Raw genomic sequence first — 14,150 nt, 5'->3', positions numbered from 1 at the left:
AGGGCCGTTTCTTCACTATCTCTTCGACTTCATCCCGAGTTCCCAGCGTTATCGACGTTGCTCGTTTGGTGCAAATCTTCGCACGTTATTCTTGAACAATTTTTGCTTAGGTTTACGCCAGTCTATCGCATCTTCGCTTGTATACCTAGGGAGGTTCGCGCAGTGTGCAATCTGGAGCTGCTAAACGAGTGTGGACAAACAAATATTGTCGATGCCTTTAACTTCAGTAAAGTGTATATATATATATATATATATAATAGTTTCAGTAATTCACAAAGTAATTCACAACTTCAGGTACTCGCTCCTTATGTTTGCGATGAAAAATAAGCAACAATTTCCTTTTGCCGGTGATGACGACGAAAGTTAATGTTGAAAATGTCTGCAGGAATCTTCCCAAATACAACACAAGATTCACCCCTATACCAGGTTGTAAACTATTATTCCGAAGTTTTTTAGTGTGAAGCAGAACTATCATGGCATCCAGGCAATTTGATTATCACCTCATCAAATATCAAAGCTTTACGCTCTTGGAACGATGCGGAAACGTGTCCCTGGGTGCATACAGGAAAGTTTCATTGCACCTATCAAAGTCAACCGGAGCAACGAGCACAAAACCTAGTAGGTTGTGTTACTCACAAGAATACGGTAAAATGGACAGACGAATAAACGTACACGGCTTTTCGTGACCGGAGTTGCGAATGCAGTGGGCATCCCTGAATGATTGGATGACTAGAAAACCACCGCAATTTACTTTGCGGAATCACGAGCTTTCCAACAGTACTCACCAAGACACTAAATTTCGAGTAGTTTCATTCATCCGAGGCCAATAGACTTCAGCGTCAACAAAAGAAAAAGTCGGTTCGCTTGTACATGGTAAACGCTTCCTCAGGTTTTTAGCCAACTAGCGTGCGTCCATAAATCCTAATTATTGTGGATAGGTGGGAATGTATTACAGATGAACTTTTTTTTAATATGCCGCTGTGAACACGACAACACAACTGCCTAGAAGGCTAGCAGATTAAATTAGTTCATAATGTCATCGAAGTAAATTTTGGCGTCCTGGATAACGTGGTAATGAAATTGGCCAACACACCAGATATGATATGGTTGTATGTGCGCAACTTACTGTAAATTACGAAAGGGTATGAGGCATCCAAGTTGCGCAGCCCTCTTTTTAGTTGTTCACGGGCGCTGCCAGAGAAACTAAATACATCCATAGGAGTAACGGCACTGGACAACTTAGCAGCATCAAACATGATCTCACTGAGTGCAAAAATGGAAAAATCTGTTCCGACGGTAAACGAGTTGACTCTGGCTGCCAAGAAGTAGTCAGACAATTTTCCTGCGAGCACAGAACGTTCGATCTGCACAAAAATAACAGATTTGATGTGATGCAGTAAGCTAATGTTCACAATCGAAGTATAATGGAAACAGATTTGTGGTGCATTGTCATTTGCAACGACAGACGAATGTTAAATTCTAGCAATCGTAAATGATTTCCACATGAACGGCTAAACCAGATATACACTGTGTATCTGAGTGATTCTGTCAGGATAGAGTGAAGTCTGCTCAGGTGTGATTGACATCAACGCGAATCGAGATAGTCCAGGAATGGTACAAATGAACGCGACGCCATAGTTTAGCATGTTTGTAGCGACCAGGTAATCCAAACAGACCGGCAACTGGCAAATTATCTTATTAGGTTTAGCAAGTCGTTTTCTGAAATATCGAAAAAAACACATGATACTCAGGCACGAACGCGTTTATCATTTCTGATTATGGTGGTTCAGTTAAGTGCACTGCATGCTGATGGAACATATCGAACGATGGGAGCTTAAATATCCGAATAATCAAGGTTGCGTATTATTGTTAAATTGTGAGAAGTATCAAAATCGAAGTATTAGGAATAACCTTGGAGCACAAGTGATGGGCTGTTCAAGGGAGTAGTGGGTAGATATGAATAGTTCAAATGGGGCATTTATCCATGGGCATGGATGATACTTGTGGCCGCGGAGGTAAGTAGGTCGGCTGAGAATTTTGCCTGTGTAACAGATGTATACCAGTTCCAAAATCAAGATACACCACTTTACTGGTTAAGAGCTAGTCACTTTGTGAATTCCTTCAAGTTTCGCGCTTATCATGCAGAAAACTTCACCTAAAAGTTTTTAAAGTTGTTGAAAAACAGAAAATCTGTAACCGAATCCCTGAGCATCGCGTTGATATGTTTCTAGCAAGGAATACATGAACTGTGTTTAAAACATCACTCTTCTATCATCTTCTGTTGCAAAAAATTTACTGTCGACAAGACCTGACCAACAGGTACGTCCCATTGTCCGACAGACTTGCTATAATTTCATCACTTTTGTGGATACCGAAAAATATTTCTCACCTACACCCTACACCTTTAGTGTTATCCAGACATTGTGATACCCAGTCAAAATACACTGTTACTAACGTTAGTTTCGTGGCGAATCCTTGGGATCGAAAATGAAATCTTTTGAATAAGCTCTATTACTGACAGTAAGCCTACACCTTTAGTGTTATCCAGACATTGTGATACCCAGTCAAAATACACTGTTACTAACGTTAGTTTCGTGGCGAATCCTTGGGATCGAAAATGAAATCTTTTGAATAAGCTCTATTACTGACAGTAAGCATCACAGAAACAATAGGTGCGCAGATCACCTGGGGAGGGGTGACGAGGAAGCCATTAAAGAAGCACCCATGTACAAGTATCACTCCGCAACATCCCATCAGATGGATCAGCGAAATTCCGTAGATATATTCCGAAGTAGGTGGGAAACATTGGTAGAAAGACGTTAGGGTCAGTGTGCGGTAAAAACCCATAAACGTAATATTGAGGAATAGCACAATTAAGCCAAACTTACATTGTTGTTAGTGTAAGCGGATTAGTTAAATTTCAGTTGAGGTTTTTTTTAGTACAAATGAAACGACCCACTGCCTAAAAAACTGAAAGCTCAGTACACTTGTTGGAAATCAGCACCCGTGTGCATCTGACGAAGCTCTAAGAAGTCTAAAAACCCCAATCTCCTGACAAATAATCTGAATAAAACCGTTCGACAACATGCAGCTTATCAGCACTCTGACTGAGAGGTGAGTGATGCTAAATGTCAGTTAGTCACAATGCTGATCAGACGATCGCTGTCGAGTAGTCAGGTGCTCAGAATACGAGCAGGGAGATCGGGGTTCAAAACTTCCTAGAATTTCGTCAGATGCGTAATACTGATGTTTCTCGGTCAGAATAAAAGAACTGTACAGTGCTTCTGGGTTAGTCAACGTAGACGGACTTCAACTGCAGGAAATAAGCTCAGTTGGAAATGTGCTTTCCTCACCCTGGATAAGAATCCATGAGTCCTACCTCTCTTTTCAGGTCCTAAACTTTAAGATAACTGTGGGAATGCAGAGCACGTCGGGTTGTAATGAGACGACTGACGCGCTGCTGAGACCATGTTATGGATAACACTAAAAAACGGTTACAACTTCAGTCTTTTTCAGCTTTGTTATCGAACTTCAACAGTGATCGTGGAAGACAACTTGTGAACAACTTTTATGATGAGAACTATGCGCAGGACAATAAATCCACTGTGTTTTGATAAAGAAAATTCCCACCTAACCTGAAAGTTCTGATCCGCAAATGATCAGCCGACAACAAAAGGTAGTTCATAAATCACCGTTTTCGGGATGACTGGAATTCTACTTCGGGAAAATTGGAGCTGGTCAAAGCGATTGTAGTGTATGGTCATACAGTCGTATTGCGGACGAGTTTGTTACGGTGCGCAGTATCCTCTCAGAAATGCCATGTTTTTCCTTCGAATAGTCACCTCTTCCTCAACTAATGTGGTGTAGCGTTTCAAATGTGTTTGGTGGTCAAGCGGACGGCCGCGCTTAACAGTTCCTTTGCTAACCAGTCGGTCATCATCCGGGTCGACCGAGCTGCTAACGTTTTTCTCTCATCTAATGAGATGATGATTAATTTTTGATGAACCCAATCTTAACCGCCACTGTACTCAGGTGTGTTATATATAGATGAAGTGAATCCGTAGAGTATACACGCCAATTATCACCACCTTTTAACGTTAATTATTTTTTGTAGACAACTACAATCCTGCTGATTAAAGTCGCAGAATGTGAAACATAGACTTCTTCTGTAATGAACTTCGATTGCTTCTTCCTTTCACCATGAATATTACGTTGGTATATGGACGATGTTCATCTTCGAGTTCTAACCGGGAAATCGGTTGAATCATCCTTCATGTCAGTTAGAGAATGCAGTGCGGTTCACCACTTTCAACATTCAAAATAGTATTTGAGATCACACAAACTGAGAAACAAAAAATTAAACCACTCAATGACTTTTGGACCTAGATTTCAGGCGTGCTTCATGTTGTAGTAAGTTCTATGTATCCAACCTAATCGAAAAGTAAGCCAATGGTTTCAAAACTGAATCAGATGACTATCTCGTCAAGATTAGAATTTATTATATGTTTACTTCGAGAAGGTAGACAATTTATGCAATTCGCTTCAAAGCCGCAATGAACGAAGGAAGAATCCTGTGTATTGCGTATCGGATCGTTTTACCCAAAGCTGAAGCAGCCTATCAAATCAGACGGAGAACAGAAGACAACAGACTGTCTGGACAATCTGATTCATTTTCTAAAGAATAAGAGCATACACTTCGGGAGGAAATACGCCTACCATCTCTTTTTGCTTCTAGTAACTGTGGATCGTGATTTGTACTCGTCGACCAGCAAAACGATAGGCTGACTGAAAAGTTCTGCGAGACGAGTGAATGCTTTCCAAAGGGTAATTCATGCTCATACAAGCGTAGGGCAAACAGACTGCATACATTCGACCAATTCCCTTCGCCAAATTTGTATCCTTCTTGGAACAATGTAACGAATACGTATTGTTAGAAGAAAACATGACTTTTCCTGATATGTACGCGTCGCGACTTTGTGGGGCTTTCTTATTCTCTGAGCGTAATTCAGATGGAGTTAACTCAGTCTCCTCCAAATTATTCGCGCTTCCACTATTTTCTTCTCCAAAATATAGATGTCTTTGCCAAAAAGAGCCACAATTCCCAGGAAAATCTTTGAGCTTTTTCAGCGACACGTGCACCATACAAGCAGTGTTGTGATTTTAACGTCCAGCGACGTTTTTTGGGGAAAACTATTTCATTTCTCACAGCTAAATTCAGAAGAAGGGTTTTATTTTTCGAATATTAAGCATCAAATTTATATACACTGTAGACGGTGTAGAATAACAGTCGTAGATAATTCTGCTTGAGCTGAACTAGGGTACATCACCCAACTTCGTGCTGAAGCCGTCAAGTCAGTTCGTGACAGAGCGCCTTTGTTAAAATTGCCAGGCTCCGGGAACACCCTTACCATCAATACAGTAACTGAGTTGCCAGATGGCGCCTTTACACCGTCCCGAATCATTTTTAGCGCTCCTAATTATTGAAGACATATATCTCAGTCCTCGTTTGATGCAATAAAACAGAACATTCAGTTCATACTCACTGGTCCCCGTTTAAGTCAGAAACGAATCATCATAAGCCATTTCGAAACCAACTTTTGGAAGCCCGAAAATTTTCTGTTCTCTATGAATAAAATCCAATTCAATGAGCCGAAGAATATTTGGGACTGAAACAAAGGAACAGCTTGACTGGGAGTAAATATACTCAAATATAGACATCACTAGCAGCTGAAGTTGTGTTCCTACTACTCGATTACTCGATTTACGCACAAAGTGCTTGCCGTAATTTCACTAAGGCTAAGGTTTTTGTTGTGCACCCTGAGAACGTGCACTGGAAAATTCACCTTTGATGCCAGCATCAGGCTTGACAGTGACTATAGCACAAGAAACCTCTGCGTGTTCGTTAGCACACTGCACTGACGCTTGCATGGATTGGTACGCACGCCAGGTGTTTTGGAATCCCAGCCGCGCACACAGCACACTGGTCGTGGATTTGTCAGCGATTGACCAAACGAATAACACCCTAAATTGTACTAGCTCACAAGGGTGAGGCCAGCTAGTTTCGCGATGCCATTCCCAATTCTCATTGACAAAGCCATATGAAGTGATGCCCAAAATGTCTCATTTCAAGTGTTTGGACTTGATAGTTATGTTGTGTTGCTAACTTGATCTTAAGTATGCATACGTATGCGTGGCACTTGCTAATATCAGCTGCACGGCAGCTTCGAAATAAGTTATGTGCGCATCGCCATTAGCTCTAGGCCATTTAGATAGACTTCACAAAGGTCATGGACTTTGTCAAGCGAAGATTTTTCTAGAGAGTTCTTTCGAAATACGGCTCTGCGCCAAAATTCACCGACCTTATTTGAAGGCTGTCTGCAAAGAGGAAACACTTTGTATTCTCTAAGGCCACTGAAACCCTCCTAGCGTACGACCATAACCTTCGACATTTGAGCAGTTTTTATACGCACTGTATAATGGTGATATTTTGTGTTCACTGAACTGAACGAGTGTCGGATTATCGATTATATCCTGTAGTTGGTCTACATGCTGTCACTCTTGCAAAAACCCTGTTAAAAAACGGTTGTCAGACGGATATTGATTTGTTTATTTAAAGCTCAGAAAAATAATTAAAATCTGTTCACACGTTTGTCTTGATAGTGCGGTTTTGCGCTTGAAAGGAATGATCACCGAAATTCCCAGGAGTGTCGGCGAAGTGGTCAAAATCCCTCTTGTACCATTTTAGTTTTCTGAATGTTTTAAGAGCAAGAATACAAATGCAGCCGAAACAACCTTATTGCTGAGAAGAGGTTACTTCTGTGGACAAATAAGATTTAAATGAACAAAATAAGTTAGACAGTTCTCTGCAAAGCCGTCTCAGTGAATACCGATTAGTTTGGAGAAGATATTTTGTCCCAATTTCGGTAAGTTCCAAGAAATAGTAAGAAATCATTTCCTGTCAGTAGATCCACATGCACCAATTTTATAACGGTACAGCTTTCCTGAGTGCAAAAACACAGCAGTTCTGATAGATTTATTATCATAAAGCAAACGATGATCTGGCTATACATACTGAATGAATATAAAATCCCCTTACCGATTGCAGGACGATGTTTTCGTATGTTTTGTACCCTTCTGATTCTTTGTTCTGTAGGTCAGTCCAGCTGGGTGCAGCTATCCTGGTTATCACCTTCCCCGAAACATATAAGGCTGAAATGGATACGGGAATCGGTATTGCTGATACCATAAGTAATTGGTGCTAATAATAAATTAGTTTGGGTTAAGTTCCCCTGTGACTTCGAGTAGTTTAGGGATGCCTCTGACGTGCCACTGTTTCTGGAGACCTGTGTCATCAATCTGACGAGGAAAGCAATACACCAGATATGAAACGCCGAACGCTAAAGAAGAGAATTTTATTTTTACGCTGCAGAATTATGGAGTGGAAATAAAACCGAATTTCTGCAAACTCCTCTTTTACCCAAAGGTCACTACACCAGAGAACAACAACCATACACTCCCAACTGCCAGTGGAGCGATTGTTGATTCTATCGGGTGAAAGTTCCTCGCACGTGATGGATCACTGTAGCCGAAAGCACACTCCCAAGCTTTCAAGTTACTACCTAGCCTATTGCTTCTCCTGGCCACAAGTCCCTAATTACCTCCGCATCTTCTGCAGAGCGTAGGTTCTGCAGGCTGAAATGTACTTCCGTATCTTTATCATAATCACTTCTACCTTGATGACTTGTGCTGGTAAGGTGAAGCGTCTCTGGTGACACGTAACTAGTTGAGAGGCCTTGATTGCAAGCTCACATATGTCTTAACTCCGAACATAAACATCCAAACTACAAGGTGATTAGAAACACCGTAGCGTTCCAACCAATCATTTGAAGACACCAATTAGTGAATTTCCAAATGTCTAGTTGTTACATTAAGTCGTGCATCGGTTTGCAAAACCTTAATGCTACTAGTCAGTGTGTTTGTGCATAGAAAACACGTAGATGGGAAAAAGTAGGCACTTATACACGAGTAGATGCGAGCTGTTCAAATATCATAACTGTTGAAAAGGCTAACTGGAAGTACAACAGACTTTCTAAGATAACAGTATGATTATTAGGGGAAATGACCAATCGGAGAGGTCAGTCGGTTGACAAAAAATAAACAGTTGAAAAACCAGCTTAATTTCGAAGGCTAAACAAGGGTCGCTGCTGACTGGATGCAGCGGCCTCATCAAACCTCAGGGCGTCAGCTATCCCATCAGGTCATCTTGATGGCCCTTAGCTAGACTAGAATGACAACTGAGACGCTACAGTGAGCATAAACCCAAACGGGCTAGTGAGTGTGACGCATTGAGACTGCTACAGATCACCGTTGACGACCGAAGTCGCTTCTAGTGATTTCGAGTTCATGTACGTTCGGAACGTCCCGTGCGGTGTGTCATCAAGAGTGAATCATGGACCCGAGGTGCACGTGAAAAAGATGAATAGGAGACTGGATAGTCCATTGCTTAACGGCCAGGTTTTCATTTTTCTAGAAGTTGAAAAGGGAGATCACGAGGATGCCATCAAGCAAAAAATGTAAGCGCAACAGCCCAATACCCAATACAGAAATATCGAGACATAAATCGGTTACCTCCGAATTCCTAAGGATCGCTTTAAACGGATATTAGGCCACAGCCTATAACACCAGGAGAATGAACTGAAACATAAGTATGACAACTTCAAAAACTGGGTGTTCTCAACTCCAGAATACGTCTGAGCATCCTTCGACAGACTTAGTAGAACAACGGTCATAAACTCAATCTGGAAAAGCAAATTGATGGTCGTGAAGAAGCAAGCCAAGGTGGAACTCCAAACTGACTAAGTGTTGTATGAACAAATAGGCAAGTTAAAAATTGTCTGCACATTGGTTGAGGCCAAACACAAGGTGATATTTCACTCTAACGAACCGATCGCATGTCGATGACAGAAGATGATGTAATTTAACCATGAATACATTCCAATTAAAGGTTTACCTCTCATGATGAAGGTCGGGTAAATAACAGACAGTAACCCGGACAACCTATTCTTTGTACAGCGTCTACTTGATGTTAGACGAATGTAGTATTGAAGGGGATGGCACCATACGGACAGTAGATAGACATCAGGAGGAAAGGCAGAGAATGCTCACCCTGCCGCATTCTCTTTCTTTGCCAGTGGTTCAAAAGTTAATGAACCAGATAAACCAAACCTCGACCAACCAAATAAAGCAAACCAAGTAAGTTTAAATTTGACAGTTTAAGGTCGAATACACCATTTGCATTAAACTGAGACCCCAGATAATCTGGGTGAATTGTTGTGAACCTCAGGTCGCCTTAGACATACTGATGCCAGTCAACTGTCCAGTCAACTGACTTTTCGACCATATTGTACGCAAATTGAGGCCTGTTCACTATTAGTCTTACAGAACGCGCCCAAATGGACCATCGTTTTCGAAAGGAATGCTACTGTATCTGAAAATGAATACCACATCTATCAACAACTTGGAATATTTACGATTTACTTCATGTAGGGTTTTATTTCTGGTTAGGATGATATACTAGACTTGAAAACTCAACTTACTAACAAACTGACGTATGTCATCCGTTATCCGACATATTTCTTTGGAGACTAATGTGGAAAAGAAAACACATGGTGAATAAGTTTATCAATGTACTCCATTCTTTTCTGTTTCTATTTGAAACAAGCTTGGTAAAGTGGAGCGCCTCTTGATAAATGAAATCAGGGGCACCACTAGGAACGGTCATACAATGTCGAGTTTGCCAACAGCTGCCTGCACATACTGAGGACAAATACATTTGAATGTGGCATGGAACTATGATCACCAGCCTGCTTACACTATATTATCATGGATGTAGCAGTTAGTTTTCCAGGTAGCCTTCCCCCATTTCTAACAAGCGCCCACAAACCATACACTTGTTCCGATTTGCGATCAGCAGTTAGTCAACTCTAATCTCACACAACAAGATACCAAGCCAGAATCCATCCGGATGTTAGTTTACCGCCTGGCATTACGTTCCGATATCAATAGTTGTGGGTATTCACTAGAAGGCAATGTTGAAGCTGGCTACTAGTGAAAGGAGGAAAGTTCATTACTGTGAAGCCACCTCTAGTAAACACGAACTAAGCAGTTGGAAATCATTTGACAGGAAAATAAACATCTCATTTGCACGTAGTCTTTAAAAAGTAAACATTCTCACCCGGCCTTTTGAACTTTCCTAGATATTCGTTGACCAGTACACAACATTAAAGGGACAATACAAAGCCGTTTCACAATTTCCGCAATAGACTTCACCTTCAATCAGATGCGGGGTGGAGCTTGGCCACCAACCATAGACTAGTCGTATGATCCACCAGTGGTAACCATCGTTATACTAGTACCCAGCAGGCCTCGGTGTGCTTGTTAACCTTGGGCTTACACTGGCGTAGCACGTAACACCAAATGCAGCTCCGATCAATCTATCAGCCGTGTGAGCTGGCCTTCATGGGATCAACCACTGTGGATCGACAGATCCGATTCTGGTGTCAACTGGACATATTCTATTCTGCCTTTTTCACCCAAAGCCAGAAACTTATCAGTCAGTGTGTGAGATGAAGTCTGGGCACGATGCGCTTTAGCACTGTAATAGGCAATAAGGCCATCCACAGTAGGGTGATGCAGTTGTTCGGCGGTGAAGCACTATTGTCCACCACTGATTCGGCCATCGTTAATGACAGTGTTAATGGAAGTAGTAATGCTAATAATGGTAATAATAATGGTTCAGTTTGCTGGTTTAACTAGTTACGATTAAACTAAGCCAATCAAAGCCTGCTTGACCTTTATCGGTTATTTTCAAGTAGTGAAAGTGCATCTGGAACTGTCAGACTCCACACTCAGACAAAAGGTCAAGAGAAGCATAAATCAGTAATACGGTAAGCGTGTTCATCCTCTGACGAACATTGTTGTTGAGCTTTCACATTATGTCGAATATTAAGCCTTATATCAAAACAGCAGGGTGTACGTATTGTTTGTCACACGGTGTGAAGCAACAAACCCCGGCAACTGAGATGGGCAGGAAGCTCTCTTTCGTGAAAAGGTTATTCTACTGAACCGGGATCACAAGTAGAGTTACAAAGGCGACTTCTTGATGATATCAAGTCTAATGTTTTAGGCCACCAAGTGTTTTAAGTGAACGAGTTGCAAAACACTTTTTCAAAATCATTTGGTTAGTTTCCCATTTCCTTAAATCTTCGAGAAAAATGCGAGCTCTTGAAAATTACTCGGATAGCACCTACCCCCTACTGATGCAACTTGGTATACTGTATACTACATACAATAAATACCAAGACTTTGCATCCGAACAATATGATTATCCAAACCAATACACATTTGCGAATGGTACTTGGTTGGAAAACTGAATCGGTTAAACACTGGTACTCCTGTTGCCTTCCGGTGGTTTTGACACGATTATTCCAACTCTCGCCTATTTGTTCGGTAGCTTTGAGGATTGCGTCACTTCAGAATAAACCCGTCTCTTGCCATAATCATTTTGTAGCCGATATCACACAACCAATTTAGTTCAATCTCTAACAGAGGCTGTTCATTTCTCGCACATACAAGTTTATGTAAACTCAAGCAATCTACTATCTTCACTACAGCCAACAAACCCGGATTCTTTCTGCGCTGCGCTATTTTGATAGCAGATGTGTCGACGGAGGTGTTCTTTTGACAAAGCCGCATGGTGATGGCAAGATAATCAAGCCTCGTACTTAAGAGCGGAGAGGCCCGTTGACTTCACATGTGCGTGTGCCGAAGCTAGCTTTCGGTAACGCCTACGCTGCGGAAGGACTACCACGTGAATCAAGCGAGGTTAGCAATTGTTTGGTTTTGTTGCGTCGCCTCCCTGACAGGGTCTGAGATTGAAATTGCATTGAAATCAGCTGGTCCACTAGGGCGGGGTGTTGATTACTTCGGAACACCAATGAGTGTCAGCGAATATCAGTATGTGGAAACAGTCCTGATGGCTAATTCAAAGAGTTTTACGCTCTGACGATTTGCTTGTCACTGCAGTTGCACTTGGCTTGGGCAGTGTATGTATTTCATGTACATGTTGGCTTTTCCGGCTATCTTTGTGACTCGCGAACTGTTATTCTGAGAGTATACTCAGTTGCGAACAGTAGGCTGAACTAAAATTACTCCAGGATACTGGTCATGAGGCTTCGTTCATGTCGCTTGGTGTGTTCATATTTTAAACTTAATAAGACGAAGTGTATTGTACAGGGGTTATGATTGGTGGGAAACTTGGCCATCGGTGAAAATACGCAAAGAAGTGCTACCAAGCTGGAAAAGAAATTTTGTTGAACTCACTGGATACAGTGACCTTGGAACAGCTGGTTGGTAAAAGGGAACTCGCAATTTCTTGGATCTTTCTGCTATCTTTCAGCACACCTGTATCATCAACATCTTGCTCTTTCGCGTAAATCCTGATTCCATTCCAGACGTTAAAGCAATAACACTCGGTGTATAATTTTGTGGAAACCACGGATTTGATATTTCGATAGAGTGGTCCCAATGCAAGAGCCTTTAATGGAAGTCAGAAAATCAGGGTACTCGTGACAGTATTTTGCATGTGAACTACGGATAGTATGACTATCTACTGTGAGCACTCCCCAACGGTAACTGCTTCCGTTGGGTTTCCTCACACGTTAGCATTCATAACTTCTGGTAACAACAGCAGGGGAAAATTGGTTCTGGGTTAGACAGTTATATGTTCAAGAAGATCAACTTCTGAAAAACTCTGGTTTCAGTGACAACCGAGTCGTTTTTGCTCTGGACCAACCAGAATGTTTGTTCTAAGGCACAAAGCAAAATGATGAAACGAGTGTGATGTCGACAAAAGCTGTACAAACTAATTGACCTCCCGTGACATCTTTACGCAGAAACTGAAGGAAAAATAAGTGTCCATTACTTTCGCTTTATTTTACTTCATTCACCCTAATTCTTAATTCATTCATTTTAATTCATCTAGTTCTCTAGAACAATCGTTTTTAACTAACGTGTTGGTGCTTATCACAGTGGGATATTTCAGTAACCTTTGAACGCAGGTAAAAATACTTTCTCAGAAGCGGGTGTGTGACAGTCATTGAGGGAACATCAGAAGTGCGCGCGACAATTTACGGAATAGACTAATTTGCACATCACTTCGGTCCTGCGAGAGACTCATTTTAATTACAGCTGAATTTCTTGCTCACAAGATTCCCCAACTGAATATATTGGACAAAAGCAACAGTAAGAGAGAAAACCAGTCGAGGGCGCTCAAAGAATTTCCAGCACCTTATGAATAGCACACTTCGCCAAAAAAAGACGCGACACCGTTCTACGGAGCTAGTGGAAGTTTATCCCACAGGTGTAAATTTCCGCCCTTCAGCACCTTCGCCGCATCACTCTAGGATTAATTTTCCTTCTCTCCCTCAGAGGAAATTGTCTCACGGTGAGAATATCAAAAGCTTCTAGATAAGCCTCTCACCCCCACTCAGACAACTGTAAAACGTTTAGTGATTCGTCGCCTTCCGATCCATTTGTTCGACTTGCTCAAGCGGAAAGCCATCAAAGAACAGTTTTTATGGAGATTTATCAAGCTCTTGCTTTGGTGTACGCATAATAATGAGAATAATATGTGTGGACCTAGTTTGTAGTTTTCCATGTTGGATGCCAAACGAGTCAAAGCCCGCCACGATTTTTATCGCTAAATCTACGCTCGACAGCAGATTCGTTACATTGCTGCAAACGAAATCTAGTCAACTAATTCAACAAACTGTTATTATCGTGGACATTGTGCAACTAACTGACTGCCCTAGCACTGCTGCATGAACCTACTGCACCCAAAAATTTAAAAAACAGCGCCTCCTGATGATCAATATTCACAACAATAACGGCAAACCTGAACGAAACCATGATTTTCTTTTCATTGATCCTATAATGTCGAATCAGTTCGTCTGTTAATCCTTCGGCGTGTCCAAGTGAAACTAAAGATTTCATGTCCGTCTCCAGCAGGTCTTTTTACTCTGAGTAAAATGAACGGAATCCGTTCGAAGGATATTTCGTATACACGCGGATCATATCCAGTGTTTACTGGA

The 14,150-nt window shown here is 41.6% G+C and overlaps 1 protein-coding gene across 1 annotated transcript; it reads right to left on the bottom strand.

The window, feature by feature from the left end:
- Positions 1–3,394: 3,394 nt before the first annotated feature.
- On the bottom strand, positions 3,395–12,595 carry T265_13114 (hypothetical protein; the record flags this gene model as incomplete). Its single annotated transcript, XM_009167267.1, has 2 exons — positions 3,395–3,483; positions 12,382–12,595. Coding segments are annotated over 2 exons (303 nt in total), but the record flags the coding sequence as incomplete, so codon positions are not given.
- Between the last annotated feature and the right edge of the window lie 1,555 nt (positions 12,596–14,150).

The sequence above is a fragment of the Opisthorchis viverrini genome (assembly GCF_000715545.1).
Source record: "Opisthorchis viverrini unplaced genomic scaffold opera_v5_40, whole genome shotgun sequence".
Lineage (NCBI taxonomy): Eukaryota > Metazoa > Platyhelminthes > Trematoda > Opisthorchiida > Opisthorchiidae > Opisthorchis > Opisthorchis viverrini.
Note: the sequence above shows the minus strand (reverse complement) of the source record. Positions and strands in the feature narration are given on the sequence as shown.